The sequence below is a fragment of the Manis javanica genome, chromosome 1 (genome assembly GCF_040802235.1).
Source record: "Manis javanica isolate MJ-LG chromosome 1, MJ_LKY, whole genome shotgun sequence".
Taxonomy (NCBI): Eukaryota; Metazoa; Chordata; class Mammalia; order Pholidota; family Manidae; genus Manis; species Manis javanica.
Genome location: NC_133156.1, coordinates 212,620,864 through 212,644,147, shown reverse-complemented (window position 1 = coordinate 212,644,147; position 23,284 = coordinate 212,620,864). Strand labels below are relative to the sequence as shown.

The 23,284-nt window shown below is 34.9% G+C and overlaps 1 protein-coding gene across 3 annotated transcripts in view; it reads left to right on the top strand.

Annotated features, from left to right (window-relative positions):
- Window positions 1–23,284, top strand: part of RMDN2 (regulator of microtubule dynamics 2) — a 63,993-nt gene that overhangs the window by 21,541 nt on the left and 19,168 nt on the right. For all 3 annotated transcript variants that reach the window (XM_037009364.2, XM_037009360.2, XM_073214242.1), the window contains 4 exons: window positions 8,642–8,816; window positions 9,888–9,990; window positions 13,471–13,531; window positions 23,007–23,082. In XM_037009364.2, coding sequence (XP_036865259.1) covers window positions 8,642–8,816; window positions 9,888–9,990; window positions 13,471–13,531; window positions 23,007–23,082 — 415 coding nt within the window. The remainder of the gene's footprint in view (window positions 1–8,641; window positions 8,817–9,887; window positions 9,991–13,470; window positions 13,532–23,006; window positions 23,083–23,284) is intronic.

The following is a 23,284-nucleotide window of genomic DNA, read 5'->3' as shown; positions in this document are numbered from 1 at the left end:
TTAGTTTTCCCTGGGCCTGTTTATGTGCTTTCCCTCCCTCCCCCAATTCCCCTATATACAAAAATATCCCCCATATAAGATATTTATAAGTATCTTAGTTTCAGTAAGAGTCTCACCCCTATTCTTCTTAGTGTCTTATAGCACCAATACTTAGATGTCCTGTAGTACTCCTATTCCCATAACCACTTGCACCCAGGTACCCATGAGTCTGAAGTCCAGCTGTAGCTCACTCATGCCACAGTGCCTGCCACTGCTTTCAGAAGCCTCTAATATGATATCCAAACTATGCTTTCATTTCCCTCTGAGCTCTGAGGCAAGTGAAAAGAAACCAGCCTCAGGAAGCCCCTAGACATGCCAGAACATTGCAAACAAGATCCATTCTTTTATGTCCGTCCCAAGGGTGGAGTCAGGAATTGGACAACTTCTTCCCACCCATCCGTTGTCATTCTAGGGAGGGGTGAGGCAAGGATGAGCAAAAGCACCACGAAGTGTCCTACCATTTTGAGTATGGCTTTTTCTTGATTGGGCATTCACTTGGTTGTTACAAATCCTTGGCTAGTTTCTAGATTTCTCACAAAGCTGTTTCAATCTATTATTGTTCATTTAGTATATCCATGGAGGAGCAAGGACCTAGAGTTTCCTACTCCACCATCTTGTTGATGTCAGTCTCTGTTAGCATGTACCTTTTGGGAAAAAAAAAGGAATGGTTGAGGGGTGGGAGTGAGGTGTTAGGTAAGGCTGAACAAAAAGAATAGAATCAGGGGCCTGATGTAGGGAGATGCCATATTACTATGGCCAGGTATGTTTTTGCCAAATCTGCTTCAACTCATTACTGATATACTTCTGTAAATACACTACTTTATTCTCAAAGTACATAATGTCATTTTCTCTTTAAATAATGCAACTATACTTTCATTTTCTCTTTACATAATGCAATTATTGCTGTTGAAGCAGGTAATTGTGCAGAAATGAGAAGATAAAGAAAATGGCATAGTTTTTATTCAAATTGGGGGCAGAAAATACAGCCAGAAAAGTTCATGAGGAGACAAATGTTCTTAAGTAAATTTGACATTTTAGGTTGAACTTCCCCAGACCTGCTAAAAAAGTGTTGAAAAATTGTTTGGCATTAGATACCATTTGGCAATGAGATACCATTTTTGTTTTTTTTGTCCCAACGCAAATCTAAGTTCTAACTCAAAGTTAATACATATGTTTGAATTTTCTCAGTTATATTTAGATCTGCTCTATTTTTAAAATTTGTTTTCAAAACTTTCTCATACTTTTTGATAAATGCCTTGTTATAAATAGAAGGTTCCTGTCCAAAGTTGGAAAACAATTTTCCTGCACTTAGGTGTTTTTTAATATGGGGAAGATACTAGCCTAGATATTCTCTTTTGTTTTCTTGGCCAGTTTTCTATTTTTATGCCAATACCACATTGACTTACTATAACTTTATCCTTTATGCTATAGTTAGTTCTGATATCTGTTCTTTAAAATTGCCTTCACTTTTCAGGTAAGTTCCATAGGAAAACATTATTGTGTTTTTTTTATTAGAATTATATTAAAAGTGTAGATAAATTTGTAGCCATATGAAATTGGTTTAATGTTAAATTTTCCTGTTCATGGATATGACATCTTTTTCAATTTATTGAGGTACTCTTTGATGTCCTCAGAGGTATTTATAATTTTCTATAGAGAAGCCATAAAACACTTTTGTGGAATTTTTTCCTAGGTATTGTATACTTTTCCTGCTATTACAAATGTATTTATAAAATAACATTGTCTAACTTGTTTTATGATGTAAGAACACAATTGATTGTCAAAAATTAAGTATTAGTTTTATTTACTTAGCTGTAAATTCTGTTAGTTTTTTTGTTCTATTGAATAATCTTAAAAAAATAAGTTCTGTTTCTTCTTTCCCAATTCTTAAAGTTTTAACTGTTTTTCTTTTAATATTGTGCTAACAGCACCTACAGTACAATGTTGAATGAAACAGTAATATTAGACATACTTCTCTATTCCTGATTTTAAGGAGAATGCTTCTAATATTTCATCATCAAATGTGAAATGTATTATAGTTTTTGTACATAATCTTTATCAGGCTCAGAAGTCCACTTCTGTTATTGTTTATGAGTTTGTTATTTCTTTTATCCTGAAATTGTGTTGAATTCATTGAAGAAATTTTTTTGGTAACCACTAAAATGATCATATGGTTTATCTGTTGTGCTGGAGAAATTGTCGAATATCAAATGTGGTTGTCATTCCTTGGAGAAACTCAGTTTGGTTATGATGCATTCATTCCTTTATGTTTGTTGCCAGGTTTTTTTGGTTGATTCACATCTATGTATATGTGTGAAATTGGCATGTAATTTTCATTACTTTTATTCTCCTTGTTTGGTTTTGATACCAGTTTACTGGCTTCAGAAAATGAGCAAATGGTATTCCCTCTTTTGTAATTCCTTAGAAGAATTTGGGTAAATCAAATTGAATATTTGGTAGAATTCACTATAAGACTACCTGTGTTTCCTCTTATGTGTGTGTGTATTGGAATAGATACATAAAATCTGATATAATTAATGACAATAGGAATATTCAGTTTTTGTTCTTTTTTCTTAAAAAAGTAACATCTTTATTGAGATATTATTCATATACCATATAATTCATGTTTTTAAAGTGTACATTTTGATGGGGTTTACTTTATTCACAGCCATCACTTAATATACAGCCATCACCACTAACCAATTTCCAAGCAATCTCATCACCCTGAAAGAAACCCTTACCCATTCATTTTCTCTCCCCTCATCCCTGTCAATCTGTTTCCCTGGTTTTGCATAATCTGTACATTTCATAAAATGGAATCATATAACATGTAATCTTTCACTTAGAATAATGATTTCAGGGTTCATTCATGTTTAATTATGCAACAGTACTCCATTCCCCTATATTACTGAATAATATTCCATTGTTTACTCATTTTGTTCACCCATTCCTCCACTGATGGACATTTTAGTTGTTTTCATTTTGGGGCTGTTATGAATAATGTTTTTCTGAGCATTCCTGTGTAGATTTTTGTGCGGACATATGTTTTTAGTTGTACGTGATATGTATTTAGGAGTGTAATTGCTGAGTCATATGGTAATTATGTTAAGCATTTTGAGAAACTACCAAATTGTTTTCCAAACTTAATGCACCATTTTACAATCCCATCAACAATGTAAGAGGGTTCCAATTTTATCCACATCTTTATCAACACTTGTTATTGTCTCATTTATTTTAGCTATCCTAGAAGGTGTGAAGTAATATTTCACTGTGGTTTTGATTTGCATTTGATTGATCATTCCCTAATGACTGATAATATTGAACGTCTTTTCATGTGTTCATTGGCCATTTGTTACTGAGGGTTTTTTTAAATTATTAAGTTATAAGAGTACTGTATATATTCTATATACAAGTCCCTTATCAAATGTATGGTTTGTAAGTATTTTCTTTACATTCAGTATATTCCAATCTGTGAATTATATTTTCATATTCTTGATGATGTCCTTTGAAACATGAAAGTTTTAAATTTTGATAAATTCTGTTTTGTCTGATTTCTTTGGTCACTTATGCTTGTAGTGTTAAATCTGTGAAACCATTGGCTAATCCACAGTCACAAGTATTTACTCCTATGTTTTATTCTTAGAGTTTTATAGTTTTAGATCTTACATTTAGGTATTTGTTCATTTTGAGTTAATCTTTAAATCTGGTGTGAGATATGGGTTCAGTTTCATCTTCCACATGTGGGTGTCCATTTGTTGAAGATAATAGTTTTGTCCACCAAATTGTCTTGATACTGTTGTCAAAGAAATTGACCATAAATATAAGGGTTTATTTCTGGACCCTTAATTCTTAATAGACCCTTAATCTCTATTCCATACATTTATCCTTATGCCAGTACCACACTGTCTTGATTTCTGTAGATTTATAGTAAATTTTGAAGTATGGAAGGATAATCCTGTAACTTTGTTGTTCTTTTAGAAGATTAGTTTGACTATTCTTGGTCCCTTGTGTTTCCATATGACATTTAGGATCAACTTGTGATTATGTGGAAAAAAATTGCCAGCTGAGATTTTAATAGGAATTGTTTTGAATTTATAGATAAATTCGGGGAATATTACCATCATAGCAATACTAAGTTTTCTGACCCATAAGCATGAGATTTATTTTCATGTATTTAGATCTTTAATCTCAGTGTTTGTAGATTTCAGTGTACAAACCTTGCATATATTCAGTTACATATATTCCTAAGAATTTTATTCTTTTTAATGCTATTGTAAGTGAAAATATTTTCATCATTTCACTTTTGGATTGCTCATTACTAGCATATAGAAATACAATTGATTTCTGCATGTTGACCTTAAATCTTACAACCCTGTTGAATTCATTTATAAGTTCTAATAGTTTTTTTGTGGGTCCTTAGGATTTTCTATAAACAAGATAATGTCATTTGTCAACAGAGATAACTTCTTTTTTTTAGTTTGAGTTTTCATTTTCTTGGCTAATTGTTTGGTTTCTTGTCAAGAGTTCTAGCCAAGTATATTTTCTAGGTGATTGTCTATTTCACTTCAAAGTTGAAATTTATTAGTATAAAATTGTTTATCGTAGTCTGTTATTTAAAATCTGTGCTCTGTCTATAGTAATAAAGGCTCTTTGGTTCATTCCTAATGCTATTTATAACTTCTGCATTCTTTTCTTACATTTTCTTCTATATGAGATGTGCATTTTTAAAATTATTTTTAAACTTTTTGAAATACAATACACATCTAAAAAAGCATGCAGATAACAACTATAGAGGTGAATGGATTTTCACAAACTGAATACAGTTATGAAGTCAGCACCCAGATTTAGAGACAGAAAATTATCAGCACCTCAGATATTCCCAGTATGCCCTCTTCCAGTGACTCCCTGCCCTCACCCCACAGGATAACCCATCTTGATTTGTAAATATGGAAATTAGTTAAAATTATTTGTCTACTTTATGTAAATGATATAATGCACTCTTGAGTCTAGCTTATCTCAGTTGACATTATCTGGTGATACTTATTTTGTATGCAGTTATGGATCACTCATTCTCACTAACTAGTTATCCATTATATAAATAAACTATAATATTTAAGTTTTCTATTCCTAATAGGCATTTGGTAGTTTCCAGTCATGGGCTATTATGATGGGATAAATGTACATACACATTTCTTTTGGGTATATACCTAGAAGTGAAATTGCTGGATCCATAGAGTATACATGTGCCAACTTTAGGATATATTGCCAAACATATTTCCAAAGTGGTGGTATCAATTTACATACCCATCAGTCATGTGTTAGAGCTCCATTTTCTCCATACCCTCAACCAACCCTTGGTATTTTTGTCTTTTTCTTTTTAGTCCTTCTGGTAAGCATATAATCAGGCATGCATTTATTTTCAAATTATTTCAAAGTATTTAAAAATATTGGGTTATTTCACCTAGTTTTTAATGGTGATTTCTAAGTCAGTTGCATTTTGAACAGAGAATATGGTCTACATAATAGATTGCCATCTTTTATGGCTATGGATTGCTTGTGGCCTTGTGCACATGGCAGTTTCATAAATGTACACATGTGCTGGAGAAGAAAGTGTTCTCTAAATGTTTGAATGTCTAGTTCTATATATGGTGGTTGGATCTGAACTTCTTAATATTGTTGTTTAAATTCTATCCTTACTACTTTTCATGTACTTTACTTACCAATTATTTAGAATATTATGTTAAAAATCTTCCATTCTGATAGATTTAATTTTCTTTGTATATCTGTTAATTCATGTTTTTTATATATTTTCAGGCTTGTGTTTTTACATGTAGAGAAGTCTGAAACTGCTCTTTCTTCCTCATGAATTGAACCATTTGGTGGTGTTTTATGTTCTTCTTTAAATTTGATGCTTTTTGCTCTAAAGAATAGTGTGTCTGATATCAACCTAATTACTTTCTTTTGGTTATCATTGTTCTATATTTCCCCTGCATAGCATTGGATTAAATAAACTACAGTCATACCTCAGAGATATTGTGGATTTGGTTTCAGACCACCACAATCAAGCAAATACCACAATAAAGAGAGTCAAAGAACTTCTTTTGTTTCTCTGTTATGTGAACATTATACTGTAATCTATTAACTTTACAATAGCATTAGGTCTAAAAAACAATGAGTATACTTTAATTTAAAAATACTTTATTGGTAAAAAATGCTGACCTTTAAGCTTTCCGTGAGCCATAATCTTTCAGCTGGCGGAGGGTCCCGCCTTGATGCTGACGACTGCTGACTGATCAGGGTGGTGGTTGCTGGAGGCTGGGGTGGCTGCGGCAATTTCTTAAACTAAGACAACAGTGAAGTTTGCCACATCAGTTCACTCTTCCTTTCACAGATAATTTCCTTGTAGCCTGTTACGCTGTTTGAGAGCATTTTACCCTTAATGGACTGCTTTCAAAACTGGAGTCAGTCCTCTCAAACCTGGCTGCTACTCTATCTACTAAATTTATGTAATGTTCTAAATCCTTTGTTGTTCTTTCAGTAGTCATCATAGCATCTTCACCAGGAATAGATTCCTTCTCCAGAAACCATTTTCTTTGCTCATCCATTAAGAAGCAGCTCATCCATTAAAGTTTTATTACGAGATTGTAGCAATTCAGTCACATCTTCGAACTCCACCAGTCATTGTAGTTCTCTCCTGTTTCCATCACATCTGCTGTTACTTCCTCCACTTATCTGCAATAATGTTACATTTGAACAAGGGTGTGAAACAGGCCAGGAAGTAAACTATGTACATATCCAGGGAAGAACGTACCAGACAGAAGGAACAGCAAATTCAAAGATATTAAAGCAGAAACATGACCGATGTGTTCAAAGAATAGCAAGGAAGCCAGAGGGCCTGGAGTGCTCTGAGTAAGCAAGAGGGTGGTTGGAGACGAGGTGTTGGACTGGATTATATAGGACCTCATAGACTCCTGTAAGGACTTTGGTTTTCACTGTAATTTGGGCATCCATTGGGAGATTTTAAGCAAAGGGCCACATGATCTGATACAGGTTTTTAAAGGACCGTTCTGACTAACCATGTTGAAAATAAACTATAAGGGTCAAGCATTAAAGCAGGGAGATGTGATAGGAGGCCATTGCAGTACTCAAGACGAGGTGATGGTGGTTTAAACCAGGACACAGTAGAGGTTGTGAGAACTGGCTAGATTCCAGATATATTTTGAAGCTAGAACAAACAGGAACTTCTAACAGGCTGGATGTTGCTTAGGCAAGAAAAGTAAATCAAGGATGATTCTAAGTTTTTTGGTTTGAGCAACTGGAAGAATGAAGTTTCCATTAATAATGCTATTGAAGAACTTGAGTATCATTTCATATAGTGTCTTCTTTATAAGGACTTTGAAATTTATCTTAAGTCTTTGTATTGGAAATAGTTGTGCTTCTCTCAAGAACTTGCTTTGTTTGAATCTCTGTTACTATCTGCTGGAGGTTTTGATTACAGTAACTGTCAGAAGATGTAGAGCCACATTTGTGTCCCTTGTAGCAAGGGAATGGATATCATTAGTAGATGTATTTTTTTATTGGTTTCACATTTGGCTTTGTTTTTATCTTTTCTCACCACTTCTAATTTCTCTTATATATTATATATCCTAATATACCTCTTCAAAATCTTTTTTAGAACAGGACAGAGTTTGAATAATAAAAGGAAATTGTTTGCCTTAAATGCCACCAAAACGAAAATGTGGGAAGTAGCATAAATTTTTTTTTAATTAAGCTAAGAGTAACAACATCTTGAAATAAAAATAAACATATATATATATATATTTAACATTCCTAATACACACACACATACACATACACATGTATGTGTATGTGTGTGTGTATTTGAGTACCTGCTGAGTTCCTACAACTTTGTACTGTCCATTCAACAATGTTCAGTGAGTATCCATGTGTCAGGTGCTATTGTAGGCACTTGATACAACAGTTAATAAAGAATCCTGTTGTCAGGGAACATATATTTTAGTGGCGGAGATACTAACAAAAAATAGCACATGTAGTAGATTAGTAAGTTGTATAGTATATTAGAAGATAGTACTGACTACAGGAGGAAAAAAATAAAGCATAGTAAAGGAGACTGGAGGTAAAGAGAACGTGGTGGGTGGGCCAGGGCATGGAAGTTACAGCATTAAATGAAGTGGTCTGGATGGCCCACACTGAGAAGATGACATTGGAGCAGAGGCTTGAAAGAGTGAGGGCGTGAGTTATGTGCCATTCTGAAGGAACAACATCCCATCAGAGGGAACAGCAAGCAAAGGTCCTAAGGCAGGAGTATGCCTGGCATGTTTAAGGACCAGCTAGGTGGCCAGTATTAAGATGAATGAGTTGTGAAGACAAGGTCAGGGAGATGAAAGGCTTAGAAGACAAATCTCATAGGGCCTTGTACGCTGTTGTTAGGACTTGAGCTTTTTCTCTGAGTGAAAATGGGCACCATTACTGCAAGGGTTCAGCCTAAGAGTGGAATGATCTGACTTGCATTTTAAAAGAGTCACTCTGGCTATTATAATAGAATTTTCAGGAGAGTTGATGATTATGTCTGTGATTTTAGGTATATTACAGCTAATACTGACACAGAAGAACAGAGTTTTCCAGTCTCTAAAGCATTTAACACACGTGTGCAAGAATTAAATTTAGATGTCCTTCTTCAGAAAGCAGACAATTTACGTATGAATGAGTCTAGCAAGATGGAGAGTTTTGAACTACTTTGTGACCACAAAGAAAAGGTAGGAGATATGTTAAAATAAGATGCTCGTATAGTTTTGATTTTTTGTTTAATCTATTGTCCCACTCATGTGATGACCATAGCAATTGTGTCACAGTTTGTACACGCTTAATGACTGGTGCAAAATTATTCTGTAATATGATTAAAATGTTTTTGAAGTAAATGTAAGAGGTTATTATTAGGCCCTAAGATAATAAAAATGAGAACCAGAGAGAGGATTATACAGATTTTTTTTATTTTTATTAAATCATTGTACTTAATAAATATTTTACAACAGATAAATAACATGACATACTGTTTATCTTAGAGGAGGAAAAGCTACATTTTAAGTTTTCTATTTTATAGTTATTAATATAACAGCCATCATTGTTTCAATCTATTTCTACTAAGTTATTAATATAACAGCCATCATTGTTTCAATCTATTTCTACTAATACCAGTGGTCATTCTTCAGTGTTAATGTCAGGCTGAACAGGGAAAGCCCATCCCTTCCTCTCTCTCCACAACCCCTCCCAAAAAAAGGTGGGGGGCAGTTTGCAGCATCCCAAGCAGCAATAAATCTTTCTTTCCCATGAACAATATAAGTCATATCTTTGAGGATACAGCAATCCTAAGCACACTTGTCTAAAATTTTTTAATCTACAGGATTATATTTAGGTAATACAGGATTATATTTAGGTAATATGGCTGCTTTTTTGAGTACTTGTGATCTTGAATAACAGATATAATCTGAAATGCTCATTGAGGCATCATATTGATAGTAGGTAACTTAGGAAGGAAAGTAAGAAGAGGCTACCAGCACCCAGGGGGAACGCCTGTTAGTCTTCGCTTCTGGGTGCATGTGGAGCTCAGGTCTGGGTAATAGTCATTGGTTTTAAGATCCAAATGTAATACTATATTAAATCACATTTTGTAGCCATGAATAAATTCAAAATGTTATACATATATGAATAGATGCAGTCATCTATAAATACCAGTTTACCTGCCTAATTTTTAAAAATTTCCAGTGGAAAACATTGATAGTCTGGTCAGGTTACTTAACCTAAGATGTAGTTCTATCTTTTCTTTTCAGTTTAGAGATGAAATAGAGTTTATTTGGCGGTTTGCTCGTGCTTATGGAGACATGTATGAGCTATCTACAAATACTCAAGAAAAGAAATATTATGCTAATATTGGTAAGTATTTTGTAAAAATTGAGTATCTGCAAGTGATAATTTTTATCTATAAATAAACCAGTAATGAATTTTAATACAAGCTAAATTGGCTAAAACCAATATGTTTCAATATATCTATTTCAATATGTTGTGATTCTGAGAAATGCACCTAGCTTAAGGACAGAAAGGATTTTTGGAAAGTATAGGTCCTTTAAAGCATTTAAACATATTAGAATAGGTAAGTGAAAACTCAAATTTCAGCTATTACCATTTATAAAGTCACAGAAAGATGAGACATTAAAGTGATAATGTTTGAGAAGTAATAGTAGGCAGAGGACATCTGTCTTCAGCTATAGTACTTGACCCCAATTAAAATAACCTTCCTTACTTCCTGCAACATAGAACACCAGGTACTACAAAGAAAAGACTACTCAGACTTTAATGTTTTTTCCAAATTTATCTTGATAAAATAGGGTTAGCCTTAGGTTGGTAATTGTTTAAGCTGAGTGATGACTACATGGTGGTTCATTATACTGCCCTCTATTACTTCTTTTTGCATAGTTTTAGAATTTTCCACAGTAAAAACCATCCAGAATATCCAGTCATTTATACATGTATTTCTCACCTTGACTCTCACTGAGTATCAGAACTTGTTCTTGCAAAAAAAAATCCCTTAACTGCCATCTCTCTGAGCTTCCTGGTAGCAATCTGACATCAGAACATCTTTAATACTTCTTGTATGTCAAAGCTTTCTCTTTTCCAAGCTTACCTTCTCAAGAGAGCGCGAGGAAGAGCAGCAAGAAGATACTGTCCTTCCAGTCTAGTTCCATCATGCTTATTTCCAAGAAGGAAATATCTCCAAACTCCTTGCACCTACATTTCTTCCTCAGCAGATTTCCTTGCCAAATGACCTCTGCACTTTAATTCTCCCTCAGTGGAAGGAGAATGAGGAATTCCCCCTCTTGTTCTTTACATATTCACCATTAACTTGGTGGGGCTGTTTTTCTGTAGCACTTCATATACAAAATGGAATTCTAGAGAACAGACTTATATTACTCTTTAGGTAAATAAAAATTTAACCAAAGAGAACAAACTAATTTATTTTCATATCTACTGGGAAAATTGCAGCTTATCCTTATAAACCATTCCAACATTCATTAATATCATACATGCTTTTTTTTTCCTTAAGTACCTGCCCTACATTAGAACATCTCCTATTTTAGGAGGTAGAAACAATAACCAGATAAATAGACATGTTCTCAGACTGTAGAGGAGCTTAAGCTTTGTGGAGGAGGCAGTGTTATTCAAATGAGCATACATTTCAAGAAACAAATGAAAATAAGTTGTGAGTAAAGAAAAATGCAGGCTGTTAAGATTGTGTCTCATAGGAGGGTATGACGGCAGGGGCTGGGGCTGGCTTAAGGAGGCTTTCCTGTGGCTGTAAGAGTTGCACAAAGGTAAAATTACTCAGGACGTCTACTTTAAAATGGAGTGGGAGTTTAACTGAATTAATGTAGGAGATGGTGAAAGAGGAAAAAAAATGGACTGGAAGAAATTTGGGCACAAGAATGGGGCCCAGAGGAAATAGGATATATCCAGAAAAGGAGAAAAGTTCATAGTGTCAAAGGAAAAGGAGTGAAGCCCCAGGTGTGTTCATTCAGATACTGAAATAAAAAGAACTCCTTTTTTTTGTGCATTTAAGACATGTGTTCAAAATTACTGTGCCTGAGATCAATGTTAAAATGAGGGGTGGAAGGAAGCAGAGGAGGGACATAAATATGACTAAGACATAAGGAACTCAGTGCTTACGTGGAGCCACTTCTGATCCAGTGTGCAGGCGGTGAGTGCTTGGTAAAGGAGCCGACAGACTGCGCTGGCGCCGAGAGCAGCTGCTGAGGGACATTGGAAGTCAGGGAGGGAGGGAGAAATGCTGGGTGTTACTCCTCATAAGAGCATTCTGAAATTGTTGCTGAGGGAAGATTTGGTCACTGGAGAGGGCCGAATTCTTTCATAAAACTGAAAATTCTTTCATACCATCATGCAGTACATCTTTTGAAGTACTATGATTGATCATAATTTGTATTCCAAGTAAAATATGAGTCTTATATCTAAAGGAACATTATTATATTTTCCAGAATTAGATGATGATTGATACAAATGTCTCAAATAGAATAAATACAATTTTGTAAAGGCAGTAGCTTTCCTTTTAAACTTTGGCTACATAAATGAGGCTGCAATACCAGTCTCTAACTAACCACCTTCCTTTTATATTCTCAGTGATGTAATCTTCTCTCTTTTAGGCTATGGTAGTGTACTAAAAGCTAGTTTTGTTCATTTGGCAATGTAGCTAAAATGTTGACTTAGCTTTTAATGTTTGTACATTAAAAAGTATTAATGATTTTCAATCTTTGATTAAAAAATTACTCTTTTAATGTATGTCTACAATGTAGTATCAGTTATTATTAAAATAGTTAACTTTTTAATTTTTTCCAGTTTTTGTAGATTTCTATCCAGGGTAGTTCTCATAGATAGATAGATAGATAGATAGATAGATAGATAGATAGATAGAGCAAGCTACAAAGTACCACCTTAAGAAATTAACATATAGGAGAATGGTTTTGAAATAAAAGATCCTTATTTATAAAGATTATCTCATCTACTTATTTAGAACAGCATTTTGCAGATGATTGGATATTCTCTTCAAGGTAAAAAAAAAATGGACTGGGGAAAAATGAGGGTATAAAACAAAGCAGCACCCTTTTGAGAGAGATTTCAGAATGTGGCCCAGTTTTGTTGCATTTTGATTTTTCAAGCCAACAGAAAAAGCTATATCCAAATTATTACATTATTAAAAGTCATTCTAAATCTAAGTAAAATGATATGGGAGAATTATTTATGAACTGAGCCTGTTCATCATTGAGAATGATGAGGCAAGAACTTCTCTGGGAAGCCTTCCCTTACCCCTTTAGGTAGAGTAACTGTTTCCTCTGCTATGCTCTCTTTTTTATCTTGCTGTTAGTTTTTGCATGTAATTTGTTTGTTTATACACCTGCTTCCTGTTGAACTGTGAACCCCTTGGAAGCCTAAAAGTCGATCTTATTTAACTTTCTATTCTCGGAGGCTCAAATAATGATATTTAGAAGGCACCAGTAAATGTTGGTTAATTACAAAACAATTTTTATTAACACTTTTAAAGAATGATTGAATGATTTTTCTTGGTTGAATCCCTTAGTCCAGTGAGTCTCAAACTTGAGGAATTGTCTCATTGAGACAATGAGTCTCAAACTTCAGAATCACTAGAGGCTTATTAAAACAGATTGCTGAATCCCAGAGTTTGTGATCAAGTAAGTCACCCATGTGGCTAAAATTTGCTCTTCTAACAAGTTTCCAGGTGATGCTCTGGTCTTGGGACCGTACTTTGGGAACCACTGAGTTAATTCATTGATCCACCTCCCACCAGTTCACATGAAGGTACTAAGTGTAAGTACATTTATCTTTCAGGAAAGACATTAGGTGAAAAAGCTATTACTAGAGCACCCATGAACGGATATTGTCATCTGTGGTAAGTATATAGAACTTAAGCAATCTTTTTAAATCCTAATATGCCATTAATAAATTATGATGGATTTCAAAAATATTATTGACTCATTTAACCTGCCTTTCACATTCACTGAAAAATATATTTAGTAGCTAGCACAGTAACTGTTTCTGTTGTGTTTACTCTCATGTTTTTTCAATATGTGTATTTTAAATATATTTAAGGTCAACTTTCATTGAAGATTTCATAAGTAAATCTACCAAGTCCAGTGGCTTTGAATATGATAAATTTTAATTAAGTCTAATTTAATATAAGATTTTGTTTGAAAACAAACACTAAAATGGTGACATGTTTCTAAACAAAATATAGAAAGAAAGCTTTAAAGAATAAAAACACATCAGCCATTTTTTATACCTTGATGAGTCAAGGTATACAAATTCCACAGATCAAAGGAGAGACATTTATAATACAAGAAAGCTCAAGCAAAGGGAGTTTAATTAGCTGGATGGGTACAGGTGAATGTCCTTGGGACAAAAAAAAATTTATTCTTGAATATGTTTTGTTTGGAGTCTTTTGTATGTTTCAAATTATAAAAAACGTAAAAGGAGAAATATGCTTTTTTATCTAACCCTTCTTTTACTTGTAGTTGCATTTTTACAACATTTTTTTTCTTTTCTCTACAGCAATATAGGTACTTAAGTGCTAGGAAGATATGATAATTTATGACCCTGTCGCAGACCTACATTTCCAGAAATCTGCCCCTATTCAGGATTATTTCATTCTTCTGGGGCACTGTTAGGCAAAACCTCTCTCAAAATGTCTCCCTTTCTGCAGGTTCACATTTGTTCCACAGCAAATTGTTTTTTGCCCCACCAACTCAAGTGCAAACCACTTTCCCGAAACAGACCTGTTTCTTTGCTCTGCCACCAGCAGAGGGCGCACCACTCACACTCTCATCTTAAAACTTCCCTGGGTGGGAGTCTGGTAACATTTTTTTATGTCCCCCAAATTACAAGGGACACGTGCCAAATAAGAATATATCTTTTGAAGTCCCTTAGCTTAAGATGAAATGCAAGCCTGCCCCCTGCCCTTTTACCTGAGAAGGTGGGAAGCAGAACCCAGTACCAACAATTCCATCCACAGAAGAACCTCACTCCAGGTCTCTTCCTGCCACGCGAGTCCTTTGCCTTCTTTTACATGGCCTGGAGGTGGGTGAAGGGTTAAGCCTGACAGAGCCTGTGAATCATTTCCTGAGCGTGCCATTTAATGGGTGCTAGAGGGTCTTGCTTTAGGAATTGGAGTACCTAAGAGAGTACCTAATAAAGTATTGTTTTGCGCCCTTGATGCCCCTGCCAAAACCCTAGGAGAAGGGCAACTTTACAGTTAATATCCTGATACATATCCTTAAGATCACTTCCCCAGTATCCTTGGCTATTACTTCTATAGCCAGCTTTACCTTGCCTGTCTGACTTGCAGAGTACTAATATTAATAAAATCACGTATGTGTGCATTAAGTGCTTCTGTTGGCCCAGTTTCAGTAGTAGGTCGTAAGCTTACCCTGATCCAGCCTCTGTTCATCTGCTTTGATACTAAAGGTGTTTGGGAGCGGCCGGCAGACTTGGATGCAGGAGCGCCCACGTCCTACTCCATCCACTCTGAGCTGCTCTGTCCCTCCTCCTCTTCCTCTTCTTTTTCTCATACATGTGTCTGCATCCATGAAGAATCACATTAAACGTGCATTTGTTATTATTCCTCGATTTGAGGACATTTATCAGTGTGACCTTCAAATTTTCTTAGAGAAATAGTCTTGAATCGTTGAGGGCTTTATCAGCACCTTGCGATCCGTCTTGTGAGGACAGACAATGCTTAACTCTTCCTTAGTGCATTACCCAGTCTGTCCTTCACTTATCTGGCTACTTCCTCTTTGTTCAAGTTTTTTCACTTTTTGTCATGAATTCTCATTTATAACCATGGGATTTAACCCCAAAGTTAAATCTTACTAACACACATACACACAGAGTAATGATCCAATTGTGTTTCATGTAATTTCTTAGTATCAGTTTTTAATTTTAAAAAATATTAAAATCTAATCAGTTTATAAAAGTTAATAAATTCCAGTGTCCATCTTATCTAAATTCCGAGAATGTATTGTAATGTACCTACTGAATACAAGAGTTCTCATTTAATAGAGACTTAGGATGATGAAAACGAGAATTCAAACTATGACTTGACAAGCAACAAGTGAAATTTCAGTTAACTGATTACATAATTGTAATAAAACGTCGCAAAATGTTCTTACTCTTCTGAAATCTTTTTCAGCATGTTAAGACATTTTTCTCATTCACCCCGTATAGCGTGTAGCCTACAGGCCAAATCCAACTGCCTACTTTTGTCAGTAGAGCTTTGTTGGAGCACGGCCATACCCATGCATTCGAGCGCAGTGATGATGTTGAGTAACGGCAGTAGAGACTCTGACCCCAGAGTCTAAGTTGATTGTTACCTGACCCTGCAGCAGAAGTTTGCAGACCCATGACTTACAGGGGTATGTAGTGGTTCATAAGCCTTCAGTTTGAAATAAAAGGGGCAATCTTCAGGAAATAATTATCATAAAAAATGAACTCTGAGGGAATAATTAAAAAACAAATACATTTTAAAGACCATTTTTCATCTTAATATTTTTGAAAAAGAAATTTCTTTAACTTTAAAGCTACATTTTACAATTTCTGTAAAATTCTGTCATTTTTCTTGTGCCAGCCTAAAATACTTATAGAAGCAGAGAGAAAAACACCAATGGCTTTGCAGTCTGTCAGCCAAATAAGCTTGACCTTAATTTTAATTAATGTTTTACATGTGCATTGTGTTCTACCATTCACAAATTATAACCACATGCCATATACTGTGTGATTCTCAAAACAACCTGCTTTCTTTTTACAGATATGATAAGCAAGGCAGTGCATGTGGTGTGTGTGTGGTACATTGTGATGATTAGTAACCAAGGGTCACACAATAAGTGGAAAAACAAAAACCACATCTTCTGTTCCCATAGTCATATTTCTTCATACATTATTCTTCCTCCACTTTGCTGAATCAAAAGCATTGCAGGGAAACTGATGGAGTTGTTTTAGTAGTTGTTAAAATACAGAAATGTTGTCAGTTACTAAAGATACAGTCTTTATCAGTGCAAAGAGAATACAGGGTTTTTGTCAAAGCAACCTCTAGAGGGAGGTAATAGACCATATTGTGAGTTAACTTTCTTCAGAGTTCCCATCAACCTGAGAGCTTAAGGAATACAATTTTAAATTATTTTTTTAAAGAATAGCAATATAAACAACAACACAGTCACAGACATAGGTTGAACTGATTACCAGAAAAGAAGTGATAATCCTTTGGGAAAAAGCAGTCAGGTGAACTTCAAATTTATGATAACATAGGAAGATAAATAATGTTCTAGACTTCAAAGAAGGAAGACTTCAAAAAAGATTATGAAAAACATAAGACTGTAGTGACAAGTTATTTTAAAGGAAAATTTAAACATTTTATCTAATGGTATCCAGAAGTCATGGGCTCTTTTCTTCACTCAGAGTATCTTGGAAAGAATGTACTGAGAGAGCACTATAAACACCTAGAGATGCACATAAGTAGTTCTGATTTTCAGAAAATAGAAGATTGGTTCCACTCCTGTAGATCAGTGAAAATAAAATCTGTTCCTTTGCTTCTCGCAGATAGTTGGGTGGTTCTGTGAGTCTCTAGATGAGGAAATTCAAGTAGACCCAATGTAGATTTTTCTAAAAATGCGACATGATCTGTTTTATATTTTTCTGCTAGTAGATAGAGTAGGGAAATCAAGCTGGTATATATGTGGATTTAAGCAAGGCATTCAGGCATAAGGTTCTTGTGGACAAGATGTAGAAATGTGGGCAAGCTTCTGGGTTACCCATGCTGACAGAAGGATTTGAGCCTCGGTTATTCAACAGAGTAACTATTGAAATATCATTGTCAATCTGGAGATGATTCTAGGGTTCCAGGTCTGTATCTTAGAGATCAGTGTATTCCACAATTTTGTCAGTGGGTGAAGATATAGAAGACATGCTTATAAAAGTTGCAAAATAACAGAAAGAGGAAAAGGATATATGATGGATGATAATAGTAATTCAAAAGATTTTCACATATTGAATAAATACTGAATGAAGTGCGAACAGGAAAAAACATGGGAGGAGGAATGGAGAAAAAAATCAAAATGTAAGGACATTAGGGAAAAACAGATGGAAATTGAATGAAGTATGCAGTTTAGGTAATAATTTATTAGTATTGGCTCATTGTGAGAAGTATGAACACTGTATGTCAATACTGGAACAGTTGTGATAAATGTACTATAGCAACATGAGTTGTAAATAACAGAGAAAACTGTATATGTGTATGTGGGAACTGTGTACTGTCCTTGCAACTTTCCTGTAAAAGTCAGGCTATTTTAAAATAGTAGTTTGTTTGTTTTTTTAAGTGCTAAAATTTTAAGTCCATAGCGAACTGGGGAGGTAGGGAATGTAGTAGCGTGGAGTTCCGCTCCGCAATCTGGACTTTTTTGGAAGGCATGATAGAACAGAATGACAGAGAGCCTTTCAAAAGAATATGGTACGGCTGGAAGCAAGTACAGTTTTCACAAGAGAGCTGGACGGTCTTTTACTTTTTCTTTTTTTCTTTTTATTAAGCTTTGATTGATGTATACTCTTATGAACGTTTCACATGAAAAACACTGTGGTTACTACATTCACCCATATTATCAAGTCCTTCCCATACCCCACTGAAGTGACTGTCCATCAGTGTAGTAATGGACAGTCTTTTTCTACTGATCTTTTCTTATATGGCAAACTCCTTTATGGGCAGAAAAAGATGGGTAACACAGTCTGATTTTACAATTTGTGAGTAGTAGTATCTCCTCGTCCAGTTACATTCTCACATCACTTTTTTTTTGGTATCATTAATATACAATTACATGAGCAATATTGTGGTTACTAGATTCCCCCCATTATCAAGTCCCCACCACATACCCCATTACAGTCACTGTCCATCAGCATAGTAAGATGCTATAGAATCACTACTTGTCTTCTCTGTGCTATACTGCCTTCCCCATGCCCCCCACTACATTATGTCTGCTATTCGTAATGCCCCTTTTTCCACCTTATCCCTCCATTCCCACTCACCCACCCCAGTCCCTTTCCCTTTGGTAACTGTTAGTCCATTCTTGGGTTCTGTGAGCCTGCTGCTGTTTCTTCGTTCCTTCAGTTTTTGCTTTGTTCTTACACTCTACAGATGAGTGAAATCATTTGATACTTGTCTTTCTCCACCTGGCTTATTACACTGAGCATAGTACCCTCTAGCTCCATCCATGTTGTTGCAAATGGTAGGATTTGTTTTCTTCTTATGGCTGAATAATATTCCATTGTGTATATGTACCACCTCTTCTTTGTCCATTCATCTACTGATGGACATTTAGGTTGCTTCTATTTCTTGGCTATTGTAAATGGTGCTGTGATAAACATAGGGATGCATATGTCTTTTTTCAAACTGGGCTGCTGCATTCATAGGGTAGATTCCTGGGAGGGAATTTATGGGTCAAATGGTATTTCTATTTTGAGTTTTTTGAGGAACCTCCATACTGCTTTCCACAATGGTTGAACTAGTTTACATTCCCACCAGCAGTGTGTGGGGGGTCTCCCTTTCTCCACATCCTCACCAACATTTGTTGTTGTTTGTCTTTTGGATGGCAGCCATCCTTACTGGTGTGAGGTGATACCTCATTGTGGTTTTAATTTGCATTTCTCTGATGATTAGCAATGTGGAGCATTTTTTTATGTGCCTGTTAGCCATCTGAATTTCTTCTTTGGAGAAGTGTCTGTTCAGATCCTCTGCCCATTTTTTAATTGAATTATTTGATTTTTGTTTGTTGAGGTGTGTGAGCTCTTTGTATATTTTGGATGTCAGCCCCTTATTGGATATGTCATCTATGAATATATTCTCCCATACTGTAGAATGTCTTTTTGTTCTACTGATGGTGTCCTTTGCTGTACAGAAGCTTTTTAGTTTGATATAGTCCCACTTGTTCATTTTTGCTTTTTTTTCCCTTGCCCAGGGAGATATGTTCATGAAGAAGTTGTTCATGTTTATATTCAAGAGAGTTTTGCCTATGTTTTCTTCTAAGAGTTTTATGGTTTCATGACTTACATTCAGGTCTTTGATCCATTTAGAGTTTACTTTTGTGTATGGGGTTAGACAGTAATCCAGTTTCATTCTCTTACATGTAGCTGTCTAGTTTTGCCAACACCAGCTGTTGAAGAGGCTGTCATTTCCCCATTGTATGTCCATGGCTCCTTTATCATATATTAGTTGACCATATATGTTTGGGTTAATATCTGTACTCTATTCTGTTCCACTGGTCTGTGGGTCTGTTCTTGTGCCAGTACCAAACTGTCTTGATTACTGTGGCTTTGTAGTAGAGCTCGAGTTGGGAAGCAAGATCCCCCCTATTTTATTCTTCCTTCTCAGGATTGCTTTGGCTATTCGGAGTCGTTTGTGGTTCCATATGAATTTTTGAACTATTTGTTCCAGTTCGTTGAAGAATGCTGTTGGTATTTTGATAGGGATTGCATGGAATCTGTAGATTGCTTTAGGCAGGATAGCCATTTTGACAACATTAATTCTTCCTACCCAAGAGCATGGGATGAGTTTCTATTTGTTAGTGTCCTCTTTAATTTCTCTTAAGAGTGTCTTGTAGTTTTCAGGGTGTATGTCTTTTACTTCCTTGGTTAGGTCTATTCCTAGGTATTTTATTCTTTTTGATACAATTGTGAATGGAATTGTTTTTCTGGTTTCTCTTTCTGCTAGTTCATTGTTAGTGTATAGGAATGCAAGAGTTCTGTTTATTATTTTTGTATCCTGCAACTTTGCTGAATTCAGATATTAGTTCTAGTAGTTTTGGAGTGGATTCTTTAGGGTTTTTTATTATGTACAGTATCATGTCATCTGCAAGCAGTGACAGTTTAACTTCTTCCTTACCAATCTGGATGCCTTCTGTTTCTTTGTGTTGTCTGATTGCTGTGGCTAGGACCTCCAGTACTATGTTGAATAAAAACGGAAGAGTGGGCATCCTTGTCTTGTTCCTGATCTGAGAGGAAAAGCTTTCAGCTTCTCACTGTTAAGTATGATGTTGGCTTGTTGGTTTGTCATATATGGCCTTTATTATGTTGAGGTACTTGCCCTCTATACTCATCTTGGTGAGAGTTTTTATCATGGATGGATATTGAATTTTGTTGAATACTCTTTCAGCATCTGTGGAGATGATCGTGTGGTTTTTGTCCTCTTTGTTGATGTGGTGGATGATGTTGATGGATTTTTGAATGTTGTACCATCCTTGCATCCCTGGGATGAATTCCACTTGATCATGATGTATGATCCTCTTGATGTATTTTTGAATTTGGTTTGCTAATATTTTGTTGAGTATTTTTGCATCTTTGTTCATCAGGGATATTGGTCTGTAGTTTTCTTTTTTTGTGGGGTCTTTGCCTGGTTTGGGTATTAGAGTGATGCTGACTTCATAGAATGAGTTTGGAAGAAAACTTTAAGGAGAATGGGTATTATGTCTTCTCTATATGTCTGATAAAATTCAGCGGTGAATCCATCTGGTCCAGAGGTTTTGTTCTTGGGTAGTTTTTTGATTACTGATTCAATTTCATTGCTGGTAATTGGTCTGTTTAGATTTTCTGTTTCTTCTTGGGTCAGTGTTGGGAGGTTGTATTTTTGTAGAAACTTGTCCATTTCTTTTGGGTTATCCAGTTTGTTAGCATATAGATTTTCATAGTATTCTCTAATAATTCTTTGTATTTCTGTGGAGTCTGTCGTGATTTTTCCATTCTCATTTCTGATTATGTTGATTTGTGTTGACTCTCTTTTTCTCTTAATAAGTTGGGCTAGAGGCTTATCTATTTTGTTTATTTTCTCAAAGAACCAGCTCTTGGTTTCATTGATTTTTGCTATTGTTTTATTCTTCTCAATTTTATTTATTTTTTCTCTGATCTTTATTATGTCCCTCCTTCTGCCGACTTTGGGCCTCGTTTGTTCTTCTTGTTCCAGTTTCAATACTTGTGACTTTAGACTATTCATTTGGGATTGTTATTCCTTCTTTAAATAGGCCTGGATTGCTATATACTTTCCTCTTAGAACTGCCTTTGCTGCATCCCACAGAAGTTGAGGTTTTGTGCTGTTGTTGTCATTTGTGTCCATATATTGCTTGATCTCTATTTTAATTTGCTCATTGATCCACTGGTTATTTAGGAGTGTGTTGTTAAGCCTCCATGTGTTTGTGAGCCTTTTTGTTTTCTTTGTACAATTTATTTCTAGTTTTATACCTTTGTGATCAATCACTTTTAATGGGTTGACTTAGTCCTCTCTCCTCCTCCTGTTGTAGCAGATTTCCTTGATCATATAGAACCTGAAAATTAAGAGGTCAAAGAGGTCATAACTGAGCAGTGGACATTTTACTGATAAGTCATATGAATTATGTGATCTTTTGTTTCCAGGAATGGGCTTACTGTTCCAAACTAAGAAAATTGTTCACTTCGTTTTTGTACTTGAAAGTTATGCTTGTCCACAGTAATGCCCAAGATAAATAACACCAAAAATTACATTTTTCATTTCACTTATGTCAATTCAAGTAAAAACTAACACCTATTCTTGAAATGAATATTTTCAGTATATGGATATTTTGCCTCAGGCAGAAACACTCTGAAATACTCTGAAGATTGTACAAACAGGAACACTCTGAATGTGAAAAGTAATATATTCCCAATTTTTAGAGTAAGCAAATTGCCAAACAATGTATAGTTAAATAATCACATATAAATTTTGTATTACCAATGGGAAAAAAGGCAAATAATCCATGGCAAACCCAAGCCTAGTAATGCAGTGTTTCCAAGGAAAGATTAAAGGATATGGGGAATTTTTTGAGAAAAGCATATTCTCAAGTTATCTTTGACTTTCTTTTTAGTCATGATACTTATTTTTATTTTCAAATGTCAAGGGAAGCCACAAAATTTTTATTATTTATATTTTTATTAAGGAAGAGCAGGGATCTGTTGACCTATATGTTTTTCAATTTTAATACATATGTCACTAGACTTTTTCTGAGAACCTCTTTGTGACTTTGAGGTTGATGACAGTAATAACACCAGATAACATTTCTTGAAACTCACTATGCACCAAGCACTATTCTGAGCTATTACATGTTTTAGGTATTTTCCCCTCCCAGCATACATATGAAGTACATGAAATTAGCATCCCCAGTTGTAGATAAGGAAACTGGCCTGATGTTAATATCAAGTATTTACTGGCAGCTATATGAATACTTCTGTTAAATATTAATGAATGCTTTAGAGATATTTTTTGAGTGTTATATTTGTGGTATTTGATTAAAAGTTCACACCATATCCACTATTTTTATCCTTTGTAGGTATGCTGTTTTGTGTGGCTATATGTCTGAGTTTGAAGGCTTACAAAACAAAATCAACTATGGACATCGCTTCAAGGTATTTTTTGACATTAAAAATACCTTCATGTAGTTATATGTTCACTAACAGGTGTAAATCAGATTACTCAGCATGTTATTCTCTAGGAACTTATCTTTTTTACTTAAATTACAGTTTTTAAATAGTACTGTGCTGAAAATAATAAACTATTTGGGTGATTAAAGATTAATGTTATTCTAGGTCGTGTAAGAATTCATTGTAA